This window comes from Leptodactylus fuscus, chromosome 1, assembly GCF_031893055.1.
Source record: "Leptodactylus fuscus isolate aLepFus1 chromosome 1, aLepFus1.hap2, whole genome shotgun sequence".
NCBI lineage: Eukaryota > Metazoa > Chordata > Amphibia > Anura > Leptodactylidae > Leptodactylus > Leptodactylus fuscus.
This window is the reverse complement of record NC_134265.1, coordinates 330,679,150-330,703,169: the sequence shown is the minus strand read 5'-3', so window position 1 is coordinate 330,703,169 and position 24,020 is coordinate 330,679,150. Positions and strand designations below refer to the sequence as shown.

Genomic DNA, 24,020 nt, shown 5'->3' with positions numbered 1-24,020 from the left:
ACACGTTTTTTTTTTTTATATTAAATACTTGTATTCTCCATGAAATGACAATTCTGGAGCATCTTTTCTTAGAGCTGCAGCTCTGTTATTCCTCCTGGAAAACAATTTACTGTAAAGACAACTAGATATTACCATTGACCTTGCATATATGTCTTCTATTCATGTTTTCTCCTGTCCCGAATCCCAAGTCTTTCCATGCACAACAACGCTGCTGGGCATTTGAATGGCGTTGCGCTGTGGTTCCTATGCACAGTGAGTGGCCTAGGCACCGCTGTGTTTTTCAATGTCTTTGTGAAGATTTGGGCAAATCTGCATTATCCTTGCACCTTATTGGATTCCTAGTTTTTGCTGTTAATTTTCTAGTCTGACACACAGGTTGCCTGTCGCTGTTGGTTAACTCTTTGCATATTTTTCTATTTCTCAGATTTATGAACTGACGTTACATTACACCCAACACCGGGATCACAATGTGGTGACGGGGGCTCTGGAGCTGCTGCAGCAGATATTCAGGACGCCTCCCATTGAGCTTCTCTATGTCCTGACCACGTCTGGAGGAATCCCACATGTCAGCGTGTGTCGAGACGAAGCTCAGGGTCGAAGCCGCAGTGGGAGCATTGTCGAGCTCATAGGCAAGCCTTATTAAAAAAAAATTAATGACACATTTTTCTATGAATTTTTCATATCCTTATGTTTCTTGGATTTTAGGTTCTAGTTGTGATTGGATTCTGATAGTGCTCAGCAATGGCCTGTATAGTCTTATACTATGCTCTTGGCCCAATATGCACATAACATGGTGTCGTTACAACAGATGAGCTATTCTAGCTTCCCCCATACAATTATAGGTCCAGAAATTTTTTTTGGGACATGGATCGACATGATGAGTCCAAACGCGGTTCTGTAATAAAATCCATCTCATCCACATGTATTGTACTGTGAAAGGGTGGATTGGCATTGAGACGGCACAAACCCAGAGCGCCTGAACTTGCCCTAAGATTAGTAAAATCCTAGAAGACATCTTAGGTTATCATGTCATTTTTGTGTATGTTCATACAGTTTTTTTGTAGGTGATTTTTTTTTTTTTTTTTTTTTTAAAGATGGACCCAATTTTATACCTTAGCTGATTTATTTTTTCGTTATCTTCCAGCGTATTCTGATTTTCCTGTAGAAATGCTTCAGAAGTGCTAGAAGTGTGCTAGGAAAAAAAAACAAAAACAAAAATTGCTCAACCTGAAGCAGATTTTTATTACCTGATAAAATGCTGTGTGAACATACCCTTAGGCTGGTCTTACACGTCCGTATTGATTTTACGGTCTGCAAGTTGCTGATCAGCAACGTAGACATCGCAGACGTCTGTGTCCTGCCGCACTTGCCCATAGAGTTCTATGGGCGAGTCCGTACAGTGCCATGAATTCACGGCCTTTGCGGACCTGCTCTATTCAGTGCGGACCTTGGTTGCGGCCCGGCCACACCATAGATAAAATATCCGGTGATGTAAGAGGCCGCACTGAATATAATGGTCTGCAATTGAAAACCTTCAATTGCGGACCATTAGCAGACTTACATTACGGCCGTGTAAGACCAGCCTTACATTACTGTAGCTCCCATAGGGGACACATACAGATCGCATATTATAAAAACCTGTCATTTGCGTAATTCTTGTTTTCCTTAGGCTCTGTTCACACTACTGTTCTAAGCCTTCATCATGGGTTCCATTGCTGTTTTAATTTTTGCCTATAACCCATTGTAAATCTCACCGTATTAATATTGTGCACTTATTCATCTCCGTAGCATGATGCTCAACAGCAAAATCATGTAGAAGCTGACACTGTGGACAATGTGATGCTGGACTATGAAGTGCTAAAAAAAAAAAATCCCTGATGTTTCCATCTGCAGAATACAGACTATCATTTGCTGTAGCTAGTCTTAATAAAGGCCCCGACAACAGGCGCTAGCTGTTCCTGAATTATCAAGATACCCCAGCCTTTTACTAAATCACTCGCTCACCCATGCACCGCAATGGGAATCTATGCCAGTCCAGAACTGGTGTAGACTTCCAACTATGTACATTCATGAGCCTTGAGCCAAATATACGCCCCATTATCCCCCATCTACGCCAGAAAACTGGTGTTAGGAAGATAATAAATTCCTCCCTCAGTAGATTGATACTGAAGATCTTTTCTATCCAGTTGAATGCAGTATCATTCACAGGCACGGCACTGTATACAGATCTGTTCCACAGACTTGTGGCCTCTTCAGCCAGCTATATTCACATAATGGCGAAAAACTGCCCTATAATCCCTGTTTTCATGTGTATTCACATGACTTTTTTTTTTTTTGGCCCGGCAAAAAATGGAAAACTGCCTTAGGGCCTCTTCACACGGCGCAATGCACTTATACACACGTGTACACGTGAAGCGCGGTGCTTCAAAACAGAGTCCATTGATTTAAATGGGAAGCGTGCATATATCGGCATATACGTGCACTTCCCATTTAAATCAATTGGCTCTGTTTTGACGCGCCGCGCTCGGACACGTGTATGTGTATCTAAATGAGCGGCATGCTTACGCCGTGGGAAGGGACCCTTAGATCAGATGCAAAGCGACATGTCTGTTATTGATGGCAGCCTGCAAAAGAAATGACGATTTTTACGATGTATTGCAATGCATTACATTAGTGATCAGACCCCCTGGGGTTAAGACCCGTAGGGGGTCTAATAAATGCATACAATTTTTTAAATTTTTTTTTAAAGTAAAAAAATAAGTAAAAAATTCAAATCACCCCCTTTCCCTAGAACACATAGAAATACTGTGAAACACCTACACATTAGGTATCCCTGTGTCCAAAATCGCCTGCTCTACAAATCTATAAAAATATTTTTCCTGTACGGTAAACGCCGTAGTGGGAAAAAACGTAAAAAGTGCCAAATCGTCATTTTTTCGCTGTTTTGCCTCTGATAAAAATTTGAATAAAAAGTGATCAAAGCAAAAGCAATTCCCAAAAATGGTAGAACTAAAAAGTACACCCCGCCCCGCAAAAATGACACCCTATACATCCCCGTACACAGAAGTATAAAAAAGCTACGGGTGTCAGAATATGGCAACTTTTAGGGAAAAAAATTGTGGGCACAGTTTTGGATTTTTATTAAGGGGTTAAAATGTAAATAAAACCATATAAATTCGGTATCCCCCAGAATTGTCCCGAAACATAGAATACAGGTGACACATCATTTTGGCTGCACAGTGAACGCCGTAAAAAGGAAGCCCGTAAGAAAGTCGCACAATTGCACTTGTTCTTCAAATCCCCCCCATTTTGAATTTTTTTCCCACCTTCCCAGTACATTATACAGAATAAATAATGGCGGCATCATGTAGAACAATTTGTCCCGCAAAGATTAAGACTTCATATGGCTTTGAGGGCGAAGAAATAAAAAAGTTATGGGGTTTGGAAGAAGGGGAGTCAAAAACGAAAAATGAAAATCAAAAAATGCCATTGGCAGGAAGAGGTTAATGGAACGGCTAAGACGGGAGGCTGTTGAGGTAGAATGCGCCTTTGTGCCCTGTTTATTTTATCAGCATTTAATCCTACGCCATTTGATTCCCTCTATCGGCATCCGCTTGCAGATCTTTTACACGACCCCTAAATGAGACTGAAGACGTGATGTGAATGGGGCCCTAGGAGTGTCCATAGTCAGATTCCCAATGAGCTGAGATTTATTATCTCTCCTAAGCATAAGTCAGACATATTAAAGACCTGGAAAACTCCTTTTACATTATATGGGGTATTTCCTCTTGGATTTTTGGACAGTCCACTATGTAGTCCACTAGCACATTGGTCCTATGGATGTCGGAGTAATAATCTGGGTTCACGTAGGGTTAACCTCTCTCTTGTATTAATCTCTCTCCATGAGTGAATCGCTGCAATGACTGTGGGCTGATCCTCTAACATGAATCCCTATGACTGCATGCTCCCTATTAATCTCTCTGCGCTCTTCCATTCTCTGTGATTTGCAGCCGGTGGGAGCTCTACCTGCAGTCCTGTTCTGTCCAGGAAACCAAGAGGTGACTACTGTTTCTTCTTCCTTTCCCGGCCCTGCACATCGCCTTACTGACTGCTTTCCTAATCTTTCTCTGATCATTTGCTTGCCAATGATATCCCTGTATAGTTAGCACATGCTGTAGACCGGCAGTACACAGGTCATGCAGGCACTGTGTATGTTTCTACATGTATATTATGTCATTGCTTATTTGCATTCATAGGGTTACTCTATTTCTGAACCGAATTTCACACTTTATTCACAGTTTTATTATACATAAAATGTTGAGTAAGGGTGCACAGACTGGTCACTATACAGACCCTCTAGTATCAACCTGACAAGTCTTTTTATTCTAAGCAATGGGTTCAGATTTACTAGCATTGTGAAGGCCTCGTGCAAACAGACCCATTCATGTAAATGGCGCCATGCACAAAACCTTGCGGTCTAGTGTGTGGAGCCATGCGCAAAACTCAGGACCGCTCCTATTCCTGTCCATTTTGCAGCCCGTGCTCACTGGCTGTACTAAACGGGGGCATCGGTGGCACACAGATGTCTTTCTATGTGCCGCTCAATCACGTCCCGGCAAAGCACACATGGTTGTGTGTAGACGAGACAGTCTAAAGATGTGCTCAAATTTATTTAAAGGGGTTTTGCAAAACTAAAATATTGCTGACCTATCCTTTATAGGAAGGTCTTCAATATTTGATAATTGGAGGTCTGACACCAGACATTTGACTCCTCTAGGCACCACTTTCACTTCACAGGCCATTCGATGTCACTTTCAGGCCCATCCAAGTAAGTGGGGCCAAGATGTAATACCCAGAAGAGCCAGTATACAATGTACAACGTTGTACTTGGTAAGTCAGGAAAAGGCCACAGCACTTGTCCCAGGGATACAGTGTTGAACCCCCACTAACCTCCTAAGGATGGGTCATCCATTTGGTGGTCCCATAAAAACCATCTTAATGTGGCCCGTGCATTATGATCAATTTGGTGCATCTTTAGACATTTTTTTACCACCTGCTATAGGGTGCAAAAAAATTTGTTGCAAAAATTTTGGTGCACTTTAGGTCTTGTCTGACGCTAGCATCACACCTACATTTGGGTTTCCGTTTGGGGGGAGTCTGCTTGGGGACCCCGTAAGGAAACCTAATCCGCTTAAAAAAAAAAAAAGTAGTAGTTACCCACAGAAACCCCATAGACTATAATGGGGTCCGCCGGGTTCCTGCCAGAAAAAATGCGGCGAGAAAAGCACAGCTTGCACTCTTTTAGTGGTGTTACAGGTAAATAATAATATTAGCCCCCACCATTCCTGAGTCAGTGCTGGTAGTTTTGGTGCCTGATGTGTTAAAGGGATCCTATCATTAAAACTAGAGATGAGTAGCATTCGATCGAGTAGGTATTCCATAGACTACTACGGTATTCGAAATATTCGTACACGATCGAATACTACTAGCTATTCGCAGTAAATATTCGATCCAGAGCCAGCGTTGATTGGCCAAATGCTATACAGTGTATACCATTCGGCAAATCAACGCTGGTTCTGCAGCAGGCTCGTCCTTGCTAGTTGGGAGAGCTGGCAGCTTACTGTTATGAGGGAGCTACATTTAGTTGATTGGCCAGTGTACAGCATTTGGCCAATTAACGCTGGTTCTGCCGGAGGCTCGTCTGTAAGGAGGCGGAGTCTAAGATCGGACCACAGCAGTCTCCATTGTGGTCCGATCTTAGACTCCGCCTCCTTACAGATGAGCCTTCAGTAGAACCAGCGTTGATTGGCTGAATGCTGTACACTGGCCAATTAACGCTGGTCAATTCATTCCTATGAGAGAAAATAAGCTCCCTCGTAACCGCAAGCTGCCAGCTCTCCTGACTAGCAAGGTCAAGCGTGCTGCAGAACCAGCGTTGATTTGCCACAGGCTCGCATTTGCTAGTCGGGAGAGCTGGCAGCTTGCGGTTACGAGGGAGCTTACTTTTTATCAGCGCAACTGCAAGGGCTGTGCAGTTAAAGCGCATGGACCCCATAGACTATAATGGGGTCCGTGTGCTTTAACTGGACAGCGCTCCTCCTAAACACTCTCCTCCTGCTACTCGTGGACTTGGTGACTCTCCTTTAGTTGAATAGTGGTTTCCCCTGAAACAAGCATTTTTTCACATAGACTATAATGGGATTCGATATTCAATCGAGTAGTCGAATATTGAGGCTCTACTCGAAACGAATATCAAATCTCGAATATTTCACTGTTCGCTCATCTCTAATTAAAACACATTTTTTTCTGCCTATTACATAGGAATAGCCTTAAGAAAGGCTATTCTTCTTCTACCTTTAGATGTCTTCTCCGCGCCGCTGTTCGGTATAAATCCCGGTTTTCTTCGGTATGTAAATTAATTCTCTTGCAGTACTGGAGGCGTCCCCAATGCTGCGAGAGAACGCTCCAGCGCGGCCTCCATCTTCTTCAGGAACGTCCTCTTCACGCGTCTTCTTCTGGCGGTCAAACTTCTAGGTCTCAGGCAGAGCAGACTGCGCATGCCAGCAGCCCCAAGAAAAATGGCCACTTAGCTTACACAATTCCTGGACAACCCTTTTAAGGAACCGGCTGAGTGCAGCTGTCCTATAGAAGTAAATAGGAGACACAGGAACAGTATAGCACAGTCACATTTGGCTGTTTCCATAGCTCCTGGTTTGGTGGCTGGGACTTCAAGCCACCTATTGCCATCTCAGCCATGACTGACTGAGATACGAATATTCCTTTAAATGTATTATATTTTATAACAAATGGATTACTTTTGATCATGACAATATATTGTGCCTTGTTTGACATCTTATTGTCCACACTTGGTCAGGTAAAATCCACCTTGGTGAGGAGGAAGGCTTGGAAGATGAAGCAGAACCCAAGGCCGATGTCACTGCAGCTCCGTTTATAGGTCAGACTTGTAGGTTTCACATGTTACATACAATTTTGAGGAATGGGGTGGTTTCACTTAAAGGGGCTATGCCATTAAAGACACTTGTACCCTTCCACAGGATAGGGGGATAGGTGTCAGATCACTTGGGGCCAGACGGCTGGTACCACCCCCCCCCACCCCACCCCAGCGATCAAGACAATGGGGAGCTGCAAGTGCTCCTGCAAATGAAGTGTCTGTGCACTTGGGTGACTGGTGGATAAATGTCTGTAATGGCACAAACTCTTTAAGTCTTTTTGTGAGTGTCTGGGTCTGCGGAACTGAGTATTTTTTGGACATGTTCCAAGAACATATATTTTTATGACCAATGTTTTGTTTTTTTTCTTTGGACTGTGTAGAATTTTAATTATTACTGTTATATACTGTGTTGAGCTTGTAGGGAGTCTACTACCGCCACCTAATAGCTTTTAACACACCTATGGTGTTGTAGGGACGGTAAGTGATATAGCGATCAATCTTACTGCAAATTTCGATACGCAGATGAGCTGTTCACTTCACTTGGCACGGGCCACACCTGCTGGAGCATCCATTTTATTTTGTTTTTACTACGCTGTATACCCCCCAAAGCATAAGACTGATATATTCCATGAACAGCAAACTCCCAATGATCACAAAAGAAGATGGCGCTTCAGCAGGTGTGGACCTGCCGTCAGTACACCGAACAGCTCACATGCGTATGGAAAAAAAGTTGATAGCCTATTGACACAAGAAACATATTCACGACACCACTAACCAGCCCTACAATGGCATAAAAGTGGTCATAAGATAAGATAATCCTTTAATAGTCCCACAGTGGGGAAATTTCAGTATGTTACAGCAGCATAGTAATACAGATACAGGATAATACACAGTAATATATTACAGAAGTAGACACACATATGCTGAGAAGAAAAGATATACTAGGAGTCCATAGCAGCTAAGGAAGAGAAGAAAGAAAGAAAGAAAGAAAGAAAGAAAGAAAGAAAGAAAGAAAGAAAGAAAGAAAGAAAGAAAGAAAGAAAGAAAGAAAGAAAGAAAGAAAGAAAGAAAGAAAGAAAGAAAGAAAGAAAGAAAGAAAGAGAAAGAAGACTTCAGGATCATTTAGTTCTCTGTGCAGAGTGATCTTCGCTTGGTCTAAAAGTGGTCTTGGTGGTAGTAGACTCTCAGTAGACTCTCTTTAAAGGGATTCTACCATTAAAAAACTTTTTTTTTCTAGGTAACACGTCGGAATAGCCTTTAGAAAGGCTATTCGTCTCCTACCTTTGGAAGCGCTCTCCGCTGCACCGTTCGTTCGAAATACCGATTTGTACCGGTATGCTAATTAGTTCTCTTGCAGCGATGGGGGCGGGCCCCAGCGCAGAAAATGTGATGGGGGCGTCCCCATTGCTGCTCGAAAACCGACTCCAGCGCTGCCTCTGTCTTCTGCATCCTCCTTTCCTTCTTTGGCTTGACGTCGGATGCCTGCACAGTACGCTCTGTTCGGCGAACTTCGCCGAACGTACTGCGCATACCCGTGGCCATAGTGCCGAAACCACAATTTCGCGCATGCGCAGTACGTTCGGCGAACTTCGCCGAACAGAGCATACTGCGCAGGCGTCCGACGTCAAGCCAAAGAAGGAAAGGAGGATGCAGAAGAAGATAGAGGCGGCGCTGGAGTCGGTTTTCAAGCAGCAATGGGGACGCCCCCATCGCATTTCCTGCACTGGGGCCCGCACCCATCGCTGCGAGAGAACTAATTAGCATACCGTTACAAATCGGTATTTCGAACGAACGGCGCGGCGGAGATCACATCTAAAGGTAGGAGACGAATAGCCTTTTCTAAAGGCTATTCCGACGTGTTGCCTAGAAAAAAGTTTTTTAATGGTAGAATCTCTTTAATCCCATTTTTGAGGACTAGAATCTGTGAGCCTTTTGGTTCCCGATCTATTGCTTTGGAATTATAGCAGGGAATTTCGTAGTGCAAGATATGAACATTGATCTGCTGTATTGTTTGTTATATCCAATGTAATATCATATCTTTTCAGCTGGTGCTAAGAGCGAGGAGTCGTCTGATATGGCAGCGTCTTCTGGTAGTCCCGCTCCAGCCGCTACCTCTTCTCTGGAAGCTACAACTCATGACATTATAACAGAACAGCCGCGGTCACAGCACACCCTACAGTCTGACTCTGTAGACCTGAGCAGCTCTGACCTGGCCAGCACTGTGACCGAAGGCGACGAGGAGGACATGTTAAGTCGCAGCTCAAGTCAAATCAGCACTGTCCAGTCTGACACAAATATGGACCTGAATGAGGGAACCACTCAGGCTTCCTCCCCAGTGAGCGATAGCTCGCAAACCACCACTGAAGGTCCAGATTCTGCTGTGACCCCTTCGGACAGTTCGGAAATTGTAAGTGTGCAGCGGGCGGAGGGGGGATCCCGGTCTTCTACTGAAGGGCCTGACATGTCTCAGAGTACCTCCATGGAGGGCCCAGAGTTGGACACATCTACCTATTCATCATTCTCCTTTTCACTCTCAGCCAATAGTTTTGAAAAGGTCAGCATACCTCCACCCGAGAGCATGACCTCCACGGAGGATATCCATGCATGGTGCACCGAAACCCATTTTTGGGATCCACCATGTAGTGCATCTATCTTTCTTTTTCTCAGAGGGCACCTGCCTTTTTTAGAATCTTTTTTTTTTTCCTCCCAAAAGCACGCTTATTTAATTTGCACACTTACTTTAGAGCCTTGCCATCTTGCTGTGGTCTCTTTCAAACCAGTCCTCAATGAAACACTGATCTGGATTTCTTATATAGTCTGATCCTATTGATGAGAAATTCACTCTAATACTTTGTTTCACAGATAAGCCCCAGTGCTAGAGACTTGTCGTTAGTTTCGGTACTGATATCACTGCACGGTCAGAGGGGACCAACTGTTGTTGCTGGGGCGGTAAGGAATGACCCCTTCACAGTATGTCTGTAAGAAGTGTACCGTCCGGGGCATTGCTGTAAGGTTGGCCCCTCTGATAATGGCAGATACCTGCAAAAATGACGATGTGTCGAGTTCAGTGCATTGTCAGCTTTGCAGTATTATATAATATGTCATATCATAGAGGACATGAAAGGTAACCCTTTGTCAGAGGTGCACTGTAAAACGTGATCAGAGTCCGATCTTGCTTGTCTACTATTGATCATGCTATTCTATTATTAGGTGATGGCAGGGACTGTAAGTGTGATCCCCTATTGTGATATCTGAGTCATGAAGACCCATATCTGTCATGTTACCAAGTCTGTTTATATCCTACAGATCAGGTCTCCTCTTATTGGTTTGCTATATTTATCAAAGGGTTTGTTGTTGCAAATATTCAATGGTTTTTTTAGGATATTTTCAAGCTTTTTGCGATGTTTATTCATCTCTGTGAGTCATTGAGTGACTGGTAGGAAAACTGCGCTAGTGCTATACAACCCCTACTTACGGTAGCATACCTTCAAAATTTTAATTCTCTGTTATACAACGTTCTGACTTATTGTCATTGACATGGTGTGTTGTCACTTTTAGGTGATCGATGGGGCCGAAAACCAATATTCTGGAATGCAGATTGGACAGCTTCAGGATGAAGAAGATGAAGGGACGATCATTCACCAGGGAGAGCCGACGGATCGCTTTGGAAACCCCTCTCTTGGTAAACTTACATTTGTTTGTGGTTGTTTTTTTTTGTTTTTTTTTTGTCCTGATTTACAACTTTATACCTATCTGGGGTCTCCCTGGACAGATCCAGATGCAGTATAGCTTTAGTCTGAATCTCTGTTTGTATATAGGCCTCAACCAGAGTCACTTGTTAAAGACGATGGGCCACAGCCGCCAGTCCTCTGATAGCAGCGTTGATCGCTTTGTCACCAAAGAGGAAGTGGTGGACCTGGTAGACATGGAAAACAAGGTAAGCCCATATTCCTTTACATGTATGTTTCCACAAATAGTGACATCAGTCACTATGTATAACTTTTTGTATGTATTTCTGTCTTGTTTTAGGCTTCCAGAATAAAGGGGGACATAGGACACTACACAGATGATGATGCTGCACCCCTTGTTCACTGTGTACGGCTGTTGTCGGCTTCCTTCCTCTTGACTGGACAGAAGGGGGGTAAGAGCATTGCTAGAGAGAGGTCACTTAAAAAAAAAAATCACTTTTGTCCATTTCATTATTATTATAAATAATACATTACTGTACAGAAATGGAGATGTAGCAGAGCTGAGTATATGGTAAAGCAGGGACGAAGCAGAAGAGTAGATAGACAAGTCAATGTACAGTAATGAAGATGTAGCAGAGTCCAGTATACGGCAGTATAAGATTAAAGAGGACCTTTCATGGATTTGGGGACATGCGGTGTTATATACCGCTGGAAAGCAGCGCACTGTCGGCTTTCCCAATCTGTGCCCCGGGTAAAGAGCTATCGGTGCCGGTACAGTAGCTCTTCACAGTCAGAAGGGCGTTCCCGACACTCTGTCAGGTACATCCTTCTTCACAGCGCACTGTCGGCTTTCCAGCGGTATATAACACTGCATGTGCCCAAATCTATGAAAGGTCCTCTTTAATAAGTCTATCATGTTGGCATTAAAACTAGGTTCAATCCTTCGAGTCCACTGATTTTATACTGAAACCAGCAAAGAAAAAAGTCCTCCTTGCAGATCTTTTCTCTCTGCCGATTTAAGCGGAATCTGGGACAGACCAGCAAACACTAGTGTGGACCTAGCGTGGCTGCAGATTAGGAAGCCCAATATTTACAACCTTTGAAATCTCTTAAAACTGCAGACAACTCACCATATATTCCAGAGAGGTTTTCCTAACTTATTGTCGATTTGTATTCTGCAGCCCTGGTTCCAGACAGAGTGGTGCGAGTCAGTGTCAAGGCGCTGGCGGTGAGCTGTGTGGGGGCAGCCGTCGCTCTATCCCCTGAAGCTTTCTTTAGCCGGCTTTACAAGCTGCAGCCAGAGAGTCTAGACCATCCAGGTAACACATGATCATACCTTTGAGTTTTTCTGGTATGCTGGTCATAAACATTTGATTAAATGCGCCCGAACCTGGCAAATTTGGCTGGCTCTCCTAATGTGTAGGCTTGCCTCCTGACTCTTCGCCCAGGGCAAATGAAGTCCCCACTCTCTATTCAGAAACATGCATGACCTGCCAAGCTGAGCATGCATGTGAATCGTGGGATTGTGAGGAATAGTGGTTTGCCAGCTACGGTATCCAATATGTATGGCCAGCCCTAGTGTCTTATATAACTCACTGAATACATTGTACCTGAGTGGCTTACTGTAAATAATAATACTCATGTGATTCCTTTGTATTGTGCAACTAATAGGAATCCTATAAGTCCACATTGTCTTCTTCTTCTTCTCAGAAGTGCAGTATGTCTCGGACATCCTGAACTACATCAATCATGGGGATCCCCAGGTTAGAGGAGCTACGTCCATTCTCTGTGGCACCATAGTCTACTCCATACTGAACAAGTCCCGATATGATGCAGAACATTGGCTGACTGTTGTTAAAAACCGTACAGGTAACTTGTGATGTCCCCTGTGTTGTAGAACCAATAGGAATAGATCGGTTCTTATTACTTTCACTGTCTACCTGTTAATAATTCTTATTGCTAGTTAAAGGCAATGTGTCATGTAGATAATGCTGCTCTGTCTGCAGGCAGCATGTTATAGAGCAGGAGGAGTGGGGCAGATGTATAGTGTAACTTGTCCCAGGAGACGGTCCTATCAGACATTGACATTCTCCCCTCTATGAGCATACAGAGAGAGCTGTCAATCACTGACAGTCCCGCCTCCTGGACTCCTCATAGTAAGCGCAGAGATTTCAATGGATAAATGACTAGTTATACTACACAGTCCAGTCACATTAATGTGACCATCTGTCAAAATCCAGAATAACCACCTTTGGCAGAGCGGACCGCTGCAAGACGTGCAGGAAGAGAGGGGATGTTGTGATTATGTTCACTGGGATGTTGAGCCATGCCAACTCCAGTGCCGTGGCCAGCTGCACTAGGTTACGCGGTTGAGCATCCATGGCGCGAACAACCCAATCGAGGTGGTCCCACAGATTCTCCATTGGGTTCAAGTCCGGGGAATTTGCTGGCCAAGGGAGTACGGTAAACTCATCCTGGTGCTCCTCGAACCACGCACGTACACTGTGAGGTTTATGACACTTCTCCTTGTCCTGCTGGTAGATGCCATCATCCTGAGGAAAAACGATTCTCATGTAGGGGTGAACATCGTCCACAAGGATAGATGCATACTTGTGTGGATCCATCGTGCCTTCCACAATGATGAGTGCACCCAGATGGCTGATGACACGGGCCTTCTGCGATTGGTTATTTAACGTTAATGTCAAAAGTAGGCGGTGGTCACATTAATATGACTGGACTGTGTATAGGTCAATCTGCTCAACTCCTCCTATTGTATAACATGTTGCCTGCCGATTGAAGAACATATACTCGTTTCATATCGCAGGATTCCTTTAGGGTGAGTTCGCTTGGAGTTTTTTGCAGGAGGATTTTTCACCCCAGAAACGCATCCTATGCACATCAATGGGAGTCAGTAGCTGATTTTTTTTTTTTTCCTATAGCTGATTTTTTTTTTTTTTTTTTTTCTGAGTAGAGGGGCATCTTTAGGTGGGTTCTCCCTCTGAAGTCAGTGGGAGGTGGAAAAAGCACAATCAAAAATAGCATCAAAAACTGCCAGCAATTTTTTTAAACTGATTTTCCAGGTCCATAGAGTATGCTAGATTAAAATTAAAAGGGCGGGGGGGGGGAGAGACTTAAAAAAACAACCTTCAAAAACTGTCCTAATTCCTGAAGTCGCTTTTTTGAACCTGCAAAAACTGTGAACGTACCCTTGAGGCTGAGGCCCCACATTGCGGAAATGCAGTTTTTTTTTGTTTCAGATTTTGCTGCGTTATTTTCAGCCAAAGCTCAGAATGACTACAGAAGGAATAAGAAATATATAGGAAGTTCTTATCATTCTACCTTCTACTTAATCCACTCCTGGCTTTAGCTCAAAAAACCGCAGCAAAATCTGCAACCAAAGAAGCTGCAACGTGGGGCATCAGCCTGAAGGGGATTTCTCTGAAGACGAACCCTTCCAATTGCTTTATGGCAAATCCTCTTGGAAAGCTTGGCTATCCATCCGGCAGCCTTTGAATGTCCCACAGGTAATTGTACGTTTCCCCTTCACTGACCACTACAGAAGAAATACACGGCCTTGAAGCTGGAACTTTTTAGTAGAATTTAATTACGGTGACTAACGTGTTTGTTTTTACTTCTCTCCTTCATATGGAAATGTATAATCGCTGAAATATTACAGTTTTGCTTTGTTTTGTGTAGGAAATAACTTTTCTATTGAAGATTGTGTACCTTTGTTGCAAAAATCCCTTAAAGATGAATCATCGGTTACATGCAAGATGGCTTGTGCAGCGGTCAGGGTGAGTGGACTTTAAAATAAATAAATAAATAAATTGTGATTCTTTAAAGGGATCCTATCATTAAAACTCATTTTTTACTGGGTACCACGTAGGAATAGCCTTAAGAAAGACTATTCACCTCCTACCTTTAGACGTTGTCTCCGTACCGCCATTTGGTATATAATCTGGTTTTCGTCGGTATGCAAATGTGTTCTCTCGCAGCACTGGGGGCAGGCCCCAGCCCTCAAACAGCACTGGGGGCGTCCCCAATGCTGCGAGAGAACTCTCCAGCGCCGCCTCCATTTTCTTCAGGAACGGGTCTTCTTCCAGTGGTGGCTTTAAACTTCTAGGCCTTGGGCAGCCGACTGCGCATGTCTACTGGCCACAAGAAAATGGCCGCTGTGTAAGCAGCCATTTTCTTGTGGCCGGTGGGCATGTGCAGTCGGCTTTGCCCTAGGACCCCGAGGCCTAGAAGTTTGAAGCCAACCCCCAGAAGAAGCTGTTCCTGAAGAAAATGGAGGCAGCGCTGGAGAGTTCTCTTGCAGCATTGGGGACGCCCCCAGTGCTGTTTGAGCGCTGGAGCCCGCCCCAGTACTGCGAGATAACTCATTTGCATACAGATGAAAACCAGTTTATATACCGAAGGCGACCCGGAGAAGACCTCTAAAGGTAGGAGATGAATAGCCTTTCTTAAGGCTATTCCTACGTGGTACCCAGAAAAAAATGAGTTTTAATGATAGGATCCCTTTAATTTAAAGGGGTATTTCCAGACTGAATATTTATGGCATGATCACATGATTTGCCATAAATGTATGATCAATGTGGGTCCAAACTTTAGAATCCACACCTACGAGAAGAATGGGTGTCAGGTACAACACAGAGAATAAATGGGGAGAGGCGCATGTGCCCATCTCTATCCATACACTTTTATAGGTGTAATAATAAAACAGATAGGATAGAGGATACATTTTTGATTTGTGGGGGTCTGACCGCAGAGACCACCATCAATCCTGAGACAAAGGTAGTGTTTTGCTCCCGATGTGAATAATCATGTGGCTTGTTTTCAGCTCAGCCCCTTTCAAGGGAATTGGGTTGAGATATCAGGTATTGTCCCAATGCAGCGCTGTGCTGTGTATTCAGTGAAGAGGCCGAAGGCTATGGAAGATGGGGGCAACTCACAGCACACGTTCTGCACACCCATGGTAATGATGGTGCGCGTGAATTGGTTCCCCAACTCAATAAGCAATAGTAGAGAGTCACAGCACACACCTATATAGTGAATCCAGTGTTCCTTTTTATTGATGAGGCCTAAGTAGTTGTAAGGTAGTTCCATCACATCGCCACATATCATATTATAATCCGGAATAGGCAAATGACAGATCAATAATCGTGGCCATGTCTCGGTCTAGTCATGACCTGATCTGTATAGGGAGAGTAATGGAGGACAAAGAAGGATTTGGTGGTCTATCAAATAGAAAATTGTCCATAGGGTTGAAAAAAAATAAAAAGAGAGATTTTATTTATTGGCAGAGTGGCCCAGCCCTACGTTTAGAATTACCCCAACATTTTTTTATTTTTTTGTCCAGCATTGTATATCCAGCTTATGCTGCAGCACATACAGCGAGCTTGGTTTGCAGTTGATGGTAGATCTCCTTACCCTTAAGAATAGTTCCTACTGGCTTGTGAGGACGGAGCTCCTGGAAACCCTGGCAGAGATTGACTTCCGGTAAGTGAAAGAAAATGCACATCTAGATCTCCTGCAGATTTCCTGATACCCTGTAGCAGATTCTCCATCTTTTTTTCATGCCAACACTCAGTAATATAGCAATGAAAGGGTTTTCTAAAGATGGAAGAATGTAATGGTTTCTCTGGTGCGTCGGCACAGTTGCGTCACACGAAGCTGCCTCCCATTCCTATGTACATTGTTATGTCAGTGGTCACCCAGGGTAAAGACATTTCTGGGGTTTGTGCTGGATGGCATGCTACTGAGGTGCCAACACGTACAGGTAGGGAAAGCAGCTGCCAAGACGGTGCCTCACTGCCCATGTTAAATACTACAAAATCTTTGGGATCTTGTGACTGCCCCTCCATTCAAGTGCCCAGGACATTAGTATTTATTGAAGAGTCTGCAGCACTTGTCCAAGATTTTAATAGCTCATCAATATTTAACCCCTTTCCAACATCCGCCGTACTAGTACGACGGAGGCCGGTTGTTTAACTATGGCGGGAGGCCGGCATAGCCGCCAGGTGTCTAATGTTTTATACAGTAGACACCCAGCGCTAATGCCCATGGTTGGTGCCCGCACCGATTGGGGGCATTAACCTCTCCAGTGCCAAGGTCAAAGCTTACCAAGGTGCCGTTTTCCCGGCAATCACCGACACCCAGAGCAAGCTGCAGGTCCGGGATCGTGTTGCCATGACAGGGGGGGGAGTCTTGTGAAGGCTCCCTGGCCTGTCATTCACTGGCTTCTATTGCAGGCTACTCTATGTAGCTTGAAATAGAAGCCCCGGTATTTTGCAATGCATTAGCATTGTAATTCATTGCATTAGTGATCAGACCCCCTGGGGGTCTAATAAATGCATAAAAAATATTTTTTAAAAAATAATAATAAAAATTCAAATCTGAGAGGTGCCATAGTATGATACAGGAGCGCAGTGCTTATGTTTCCGCTTATGGAGCGTCATGTGACAGGACCCTTCATAGAATAACCCTGGAGTCAGGACTATTACCATCTCGGCTATGAAAGGCTGACTTGGAATTAACCCTTTAATTAATAAAAACTAATGCATTAACTGAAAAAGTCAAGCTCTTCTCTCTGTGCAGCACACCATACATCCTGCTTTTCTTTTTACAGGTTAGTCAGTTTCTTGGAGGGTCGAGCAGAAGGATTACATCGAGGTGTCCATTTTTATACTGGGGTAAATATCTTTACTCTTTCCTGGGATTTGCTAAGTCAATGGGTTATATTATAGTAAGATAATGGAGGTAATTACAGAATGAATGAGCTTTTTCTTCCTCTTTGTAAATCTTCTGTGTTTATTGTAGAATGAATCGTGGTTGTGTTTTACCCATAATTTATAAGCAGCCAATATGCGGCACTATAACCCCAGCATGTACTTTAAGCTTCATATACACTGCCGGTTTTCCACTTATTTAGTAGGAGACACTCGGGTGATATCCCAGCTTTGTCCATAGTAAATGCTGTCAAATATTCTGTCTAGATCTCATCAGTATTTATATTGCAGTTGCTGCATCTTCAGGAGCGCGTATTAAATGGCGTGGTCATAAGCCTTCTAGGGGATGAAGATGCTCGCGTCAGACACGTAGCAGCAGCCTCATTGGTTCGGTAAGTCTCTAATGTAGTGAGCAGAACTCCATGGTCTAAACAAATCCAAACATCGCCCACCAGACTAGACTTTATTATAGGGGTTTTCACGATATGACTTATCTTTAGCTTCCTTCATCAGTATCTGATATGTAGGGGTCCCACACCTGAGACCCCCACAGATCAGCTTCAAGATTTGGCCTGAAAACCAAGCAGAGCGCCACACATTGCGTAAGGTCTGTGTTTGGTATTGCATTCACTTGAAAGGGGCTGGGGTGCAAACAAGCTACATTATGAATGAATGTGATGTCGCTGTCCTGTGTAGTGATGCAATGACATTGAGCATCTGATCTGTGAGGGTCCTGTGTCTCTGTCCCCCACTGATCAGATATTGATGGCTGATCCTAAGGACAGGACATCAAAGTAGATCTCCCTAAAAATCTCTTTAAAGTTAGAAATCAAAACAATTCCAGCATGTTAACCCTTTCTGTGCACCACTGCACCAGGGCAGTTCCGTCACGTCCATTATTCACATGGCTCTCTGACCTTTCCGTAGACATTATGTCACTTACCTGGAGGACCAGTAACAAGCCATTATGATTAGAGATGAGCGAGTACTGTTCGGATCAGCCGATCCGAACAGCACGCACGCATTGAAATGAATGGAAGCACCTGGTACTTCCGCTTTGACGCCGGCCGCTTAACCCCCCGCGTGCCGTCTACGTCCATTCATTTCAGTGCGTCCTGTTCGGATCGGCTGATCCGAACAGTACTCGCTCATCTCTAATTATGATGAAGAAGGACTTTTTCAGAACTGTCATTTATATATAGTCCAGAAGTTGTTTCCAAATTGTCATTTTATTTCAAAACTGGATCTTCTGCTGCAGAAATTGCTGGTTGTAGTGTTTTCTCCTCAATTTTGTAAGCCTTAGAAATAAACAGATGATGATACGACCAATAGAAAGTCTTTGCGTTTAGGTACAAGTTAAATTCTATACCCGTGTATTGATTTGTTTGTGTTTTTTTTTTGTTTCCTTCCTTCCCATAGGCTGGTTCCAAAGTTATTTTACAGCTGTGATCAAGGACAGGCAGATCCTGTGGTAGCGGCGGCTCGAGACCAGAGCAGCGTATACCTGAAGCTTCTCATGCACGAGACTCAACCAGCGTCTCACTTTGCTGTCAGTACAATCACCAGGTGAGAAGGGAGGAGACTGCGGGGTGGTCTGATGAAATACATATGTTATAATATATACGAGATCCATTATATTGTATACATCTCCTATGTATCTGGGAAAATGTATTGATTTTTGTTAAGTTGTAGTACGTTTTTGAGAACATTTTCTTGGTTTCTTCATATATACAGCAGATTGAATCACAATTTTATTTTATTTTTTTGGAGAGAAATATGGGGATTTATCCATGAATGATTGTGGGGAAATGGGGATGGTATGACACACACACACACACACACACACACACACACACACACACACACTAATTTACAGTTACCCAAGAACAGTGCGTAGCTTTAGTGGCTATTGAGAAACATGTGCAGGAATTGGATAAAATACAGAGAGGCCCAGGGCAGGTTAAAAAAAAAAAAAACTCTCAGGGCAACACGGTGGCTCAGTGGTTAGCACTGCGGCCTTGCAGCGCTGGAGTCCTGGGTTCGGATCCTGCCAGGAGCAACATCTGCAAGGATGTTCTCCCCGTGTTTGCGTGGATTCCCTCCCATTCTACAAAGACATACTGATAGGGAAAAAAAAAAAGTACATTGTGATTCCTATATGGGGCTCACAATTTTGCACGGTGCCTCTGTCCCTAGAAGCCCTGCACCCCACATGACTGCTGATACCAACCTCGTAATTTAGTAGTAAAGGATTTTTTTCCTTAGATCAAATTGTGATGTTTTACCAATATCAGATTGTGGGGTTTTGACAGCGATCATCCCACCGATCTACTTAAGTGAACGAAGATACATCCCAGGGAGAGATGTTATCCTGCACAACCCCTTTATGAATGGGAACTCCTCTAGTTAGCTGAAAATGAGTGTCCTCTTTTCTTGGCCCACATTAGATCTGATCAAGTATGCAATGCCAACACTAGAATGCTGAAATTTTCCAAAACTACAGTGGTCTTTACTACAATGGCTTTGCTAGTCCCCTTCTTACAAGTCTCCTCATATCATCTTCCTATTCTTCTCAGACAATGGACCGTTTGCATGTTTTGTCACTGTAATAGTAACATGTGTACAACTGCTTGTAGGATCTACCGAGGCTACAATATTCTACAGGGTCCGACAGATGTCACCATGGAGAATAACCTGTCCAAAATTATCACGGCTGTCTCCCATGCACTGACCACGTCGACCACGCGAGCGCTCACGGTAATTGGACTTGTCATTTGGTTTCTGCAGACCATCTCCAAGAGAGAAAGGAATTTGGGCAGTGATTTTATGGAACAACCAGTCTAATTCTCATCAGAAATCTGACAGTCTACAATTTTTTATTTTTTTTTTGTCTGTGCTGCATGGTATTTTATGTTAGTGCCTAGTATCACCTTTTTTTTTCTTTGCATAAGTTTTAGGCATATGGATAGAGGACTCCTTCCCCTTCATTTTCAGATCATGACAGTCCTAAAGATCATTTCCCCACTGATCATAAAGTAATGGTGTGTCCTATAATTTGACAACACTGTACAAGATGGCAGTACTCCCAAGTTCCCATCATGGGGAGGCATTATGGTTGCTACAATGGATGGCTATTGAGATTGTTGCTTTTTAACCCTAGTTCTCTTAGCTAAGGAAGCCAGGTTGGTTATGGATGGTGAACAGATTATTTGTACTCCCATTTGCCTCCTAGTTTGGTTGCTGTGAAGCTTTATGCCTGCTGTCGACTGCCTATCCAGTATGCACATGGAGCGTTGGCTGGCATTGTGGGTACGTCATATCTTCAGGTGCCCAGGCCTCACGGATCCAAGTGTACAAGAACAGAGGGCGGTCCTTCAGGTAAGTAAACCCTGGGAGGTGGTGAAGAATAAATGGGTAGAAAGATTTGGAATGAAAAGGACCAGTGAAGTTAGTAGATTTGGTTTTTTCTAGGACAGACATATATGTATGTTATAAGTATAGGGCCATAATGGCGAACCTATGGCATGTGTAGGGGCCACTGTGGAGCAGATTGTACTGTGTGGGGGCCACTGTGGAGCAGATTGTACTGTGGGGGGGCCACTGTGGAGCAGATTGTACTGTGTGGGGGCCACTGTGCAGCAGACTGTACTGTGTGGGAGTCACTGTGCAGCAGACTGTACTGCGTGGGAGTCACTGTGGAGCAGATTGTACTGCGTGGGGGCCACTGTGGAGCAGATTGTACTGCGTGGGGGCCACTGTGGAGCAGATTGTACTGCGTGGGGGCCACTGTGGAGCAGATTGTACTGCGTGGGGGCCACTGTGGAGCAGATTGTACTGCGTGGGGGCCACTGTGGAGCAGATTGTACTGCGTGGGGGCCACTGTGCAGCAGATTGTACTGCGTGGGGGCCACTGTGCAGCAGATTGTACTGTGTGGGGGTCACTATGGAGCAGATTGTACTGTGTGGGGCCACTGTGGAGCCGATTGTACTGTGTGGGGGGCCACTGTGGAGCCGATTATACTGTGTGGGGGGCCATTGTGGAGCAGATTGTACTGTGTGGGGGGCCATTGTGGAGCAGATTGTACTGTGTGGGGGGCCACTGTGGAGCAGATTGTACTGTGTGGGGGGCCACTGTGAAGCCGATTGGACTGTGTGAGGGTCATAGTGGAACAGAAAGCTCTATAAAGCCCAATTCTTATGACCATATTTTGCAGCTCTGTAATTGTGTGCAATTGTAGATCCGCACATTATTAAGGTTAAATTGCCTTGTTGGCACTTTGTGATAAATTAGTAAGTTTTGGGTTGCAGTTTGGGCACTCGGTCTCTATAAGGTTCGCCATCACTGGTCTAGGGATTTGTACTGTAAGATGGTAACATTCGCTACTTTTTGCAAACCTACTAGTACTATTTTATCTGTATTACGGTATTCACAAGCTGTATGTCAGAGCCATATATTGTGATTGAAGAGCAGGATAGCCTTGGCATTAGCAACACTTTCCTACTATGTACTTGAGAGACCGTAAATCCACACATTATATGGACTTCCATTCATTTTAATGGCTACCAAAAAAGATGGATTCCCCAGATGTAAAGGGAAATGACGACAGGGACTCGGATATAACCATTCTGTGACTTTTCTTGCAAACTTTGAGTTTTTGATCCTGGAAATCTTGTTGCTTGTAGCATTTCCCAGCAGAGCCCCTCAGAAGAGCCTCGTAAGTCCTGCACCGCCAGCATGGCCAACATGATCCTGTCACTACTGTCATCTGCCTGGTTCCCCCTAGATCTCTCTGCTCATCAGGATGCATTGGTCCTCACTGGAAATCTCTTGGCAGGTGAGTTGAACATGCTACATGTATGTGTATCCAAGGATGTGCTACTTTTGCTCATGTATGAGATAATCATTCCTTCTTATGACATTCTAGCCACTGCTCCGAAATCTCTAAAAAATCCATGGACGCCTGAAGATGAAGCGAACCAGGCAACCACCAAACAGGAGGAGCCGTGGCCTGCCCTTGGTGACCGTTCAATAGTCAGTATGGTGGATCAGCTGTTCATTCACTTACTGAAGGCCATCAACATATGTGCCCATGTGATAGATGACGTCACGCCTGGACCTGTGGTGAAGGTAAGTTACACCCCCCTATAGATAAACTAGTAATGATCGGGAGACACCCTGGGGATATTTGGTGAGAATTTCCTGCTGAAAATAGTCCACCCTTTACAGTACAACCCTATGGATGGGGATCTTAAAACCGTGTCCACATGTATTGTGCTGTAAATTATGGCAGATATACCATATATAGTGGAAACGGGGGCATGCTTTTTTTGTAAGTCTGTCGTGACTTTTTTTTTTTTTTTTTTTTAAAAGTTATTTTCCACTTTCAGGCGACGCTGCCGTCTCTCACAAACCCACCCTCTTTAAGTCCCATACGACGAAAAGGAAAGGAGAAGGAAACTGTAGAGCAAACGGCAGTACCATTGAGTCCTAAGAAGTCCACCGATAACACTCCAGGTACGTAGGGCAATGAAGCTGGCCAGTGTCCTATGCATTATTATTTATTAGATATTACATTATACATTGGGGGGGGGGGGGTTTCACCCTGGTCATGGGATAGACCATATATGCTTAGAACGCCATTATTAATGCTGTTTCTTGTTTGTCTATCACATGATCAGGATTTCTTTTCATTCTCTGGACATAGTCAGTAAAGGTATTTGATTTATTAACTACAAGCAGGGAGAATATAGAATGAATGTTATGTTTGCCCCATGTTTCAGAATGGAGGTCCTCTCTTTCAAGCGCTGCACCCCAATAGCCCCATTACGTTTTCAGTGTGCAATGGCCAGAGTGGGCAATCCTTACTGTGTATAAGTTTTCTCGTTTATATCATTGGGGGACCATGAGTTTAGGCCCGACCACTAGGAGGCTGACATTAACCCATTAACTGCCATTTTTCCCAATAATATGGGAAATGCACCATGAAAATGACCTCATGTGTGCAATGCATGCGCCTAGATCAGTTTAGGTTTCCTATCACGGGCAACATCCTGCTGGAGCATGTGAACGTCCTGTTTCTATTCCTCAATGACAGTTGTCGTTCGTAGGCGGGTTAAAGTACTCAATCCCCAAATGGGGATCATGGCGGTTAATGGGTTAACAGGAAGCTGGGGGGCTGCTTCTCTGGTATCCCCTCACTCATAATAGCTTTTTTTGTGCTGCAGCCCCCTTTGGCCCTTCTGCAAGTTGTAGCCCTAACGCTCCTTCTGTTCCCTCCCCTTTGTCTAGGGTGATGTGCAGTTTCTTGGAGGGATGGGATACTGTTCTCTGTTTAAAATCCCATTTGCCTCCCTCTTGGCCACTTCCTCACAAGGCTTCTTCTGGCGAAGGATGCCTCACTGGGGGAACCCTCTGCATGAGGCTGTCTTCTGTCCCTTCTTGTGGTGACTCCTTTCCCTCACAACAGGCACTGACCTTATTTGGGAACCTGTTAAGCTTCCCTGCCGGGACGTGGTAACACCTAGCCCAGTGATGGCGAACCTTTTTGAGACAGAGTGCCCAAACTGTAACCCAAGACCCAATAAATTATCGCTGAGTGCCAACACGGCAATTTAACCTTAAAACTCAGTGGATCCACAATTGCGGACTCA

General features: G+C 44.2%; 1 protein-coding gene across 1 annotated transcript in view; it reads left to right on the top strand.

Moving 5' to 3' along the window:
* Nucleotides 1-24,020, top strand: part of HTT (huntingtin) — a 119,886-nt gene that overhangs the window by 38,471 nt on the left and 57,395 nt on the right. The window contains exons 9-27 of the mRNA XM_075261015.1: nt 425-629; nt 4,011-4,058; nt 6,875-6,955; nt 8,998-9,359; nt 10,511-10,634; nt 10,771-10,889; nt 10,982-11,093; nt 11,823-11,960; nt 12,352-12,510; nt 14,338-14,435; nt 16,001-16,140; nt 17,270-17,333; nt 17,661-17,761; nt 18,789-18,935; nt 20,006-20,126; nt 20,602-20,747; nt 22,053-22,204; nt 22,295-22,497; nt 22,758-22,884. Of these exons, the coding sequence (XP_075117116.1) occupies nt 425-629; nt 4,011-4,058; nt 6,875-6,955; nt 8,998-9,359; nt 10,511-10,634; nt 10,771-10,889; nt 10,982-11,093; nt 11,823-11,960; nt 12,352-12,510; nt 14,338-14,435; nt 16,001-16,140; nt 17,270-17,333; nt 17,661-17,761; nt 18,789-18,935; nt 20,006-20,126; nt 20,602-20,747; nt 22,053-22,204; nt 22,295-22,497; nt 22,758-22,884 (2,647 nt within the window). The remainder of the gene's footprint in view (nt 1-424; nt 630-4,010; nt 4,059-6,874; nt 6,956-8,997; nt 9,360-10,510; nt 10,635-10,770; nt 10,890-10,981; nt 11,094-11,822; nt 11,961-12,351; nt 12,511-14,337; nt 14,436-16,000; nt 16,141-17,269; nt 17,334-17,660; nt 17,762-18,788; nt 18,936-20,005; nt 20,127-20,601; nt 20,748-22,052; nt 22,205-22,294; nt 22,498-22,757; nt 22,885-24,020) is intronic.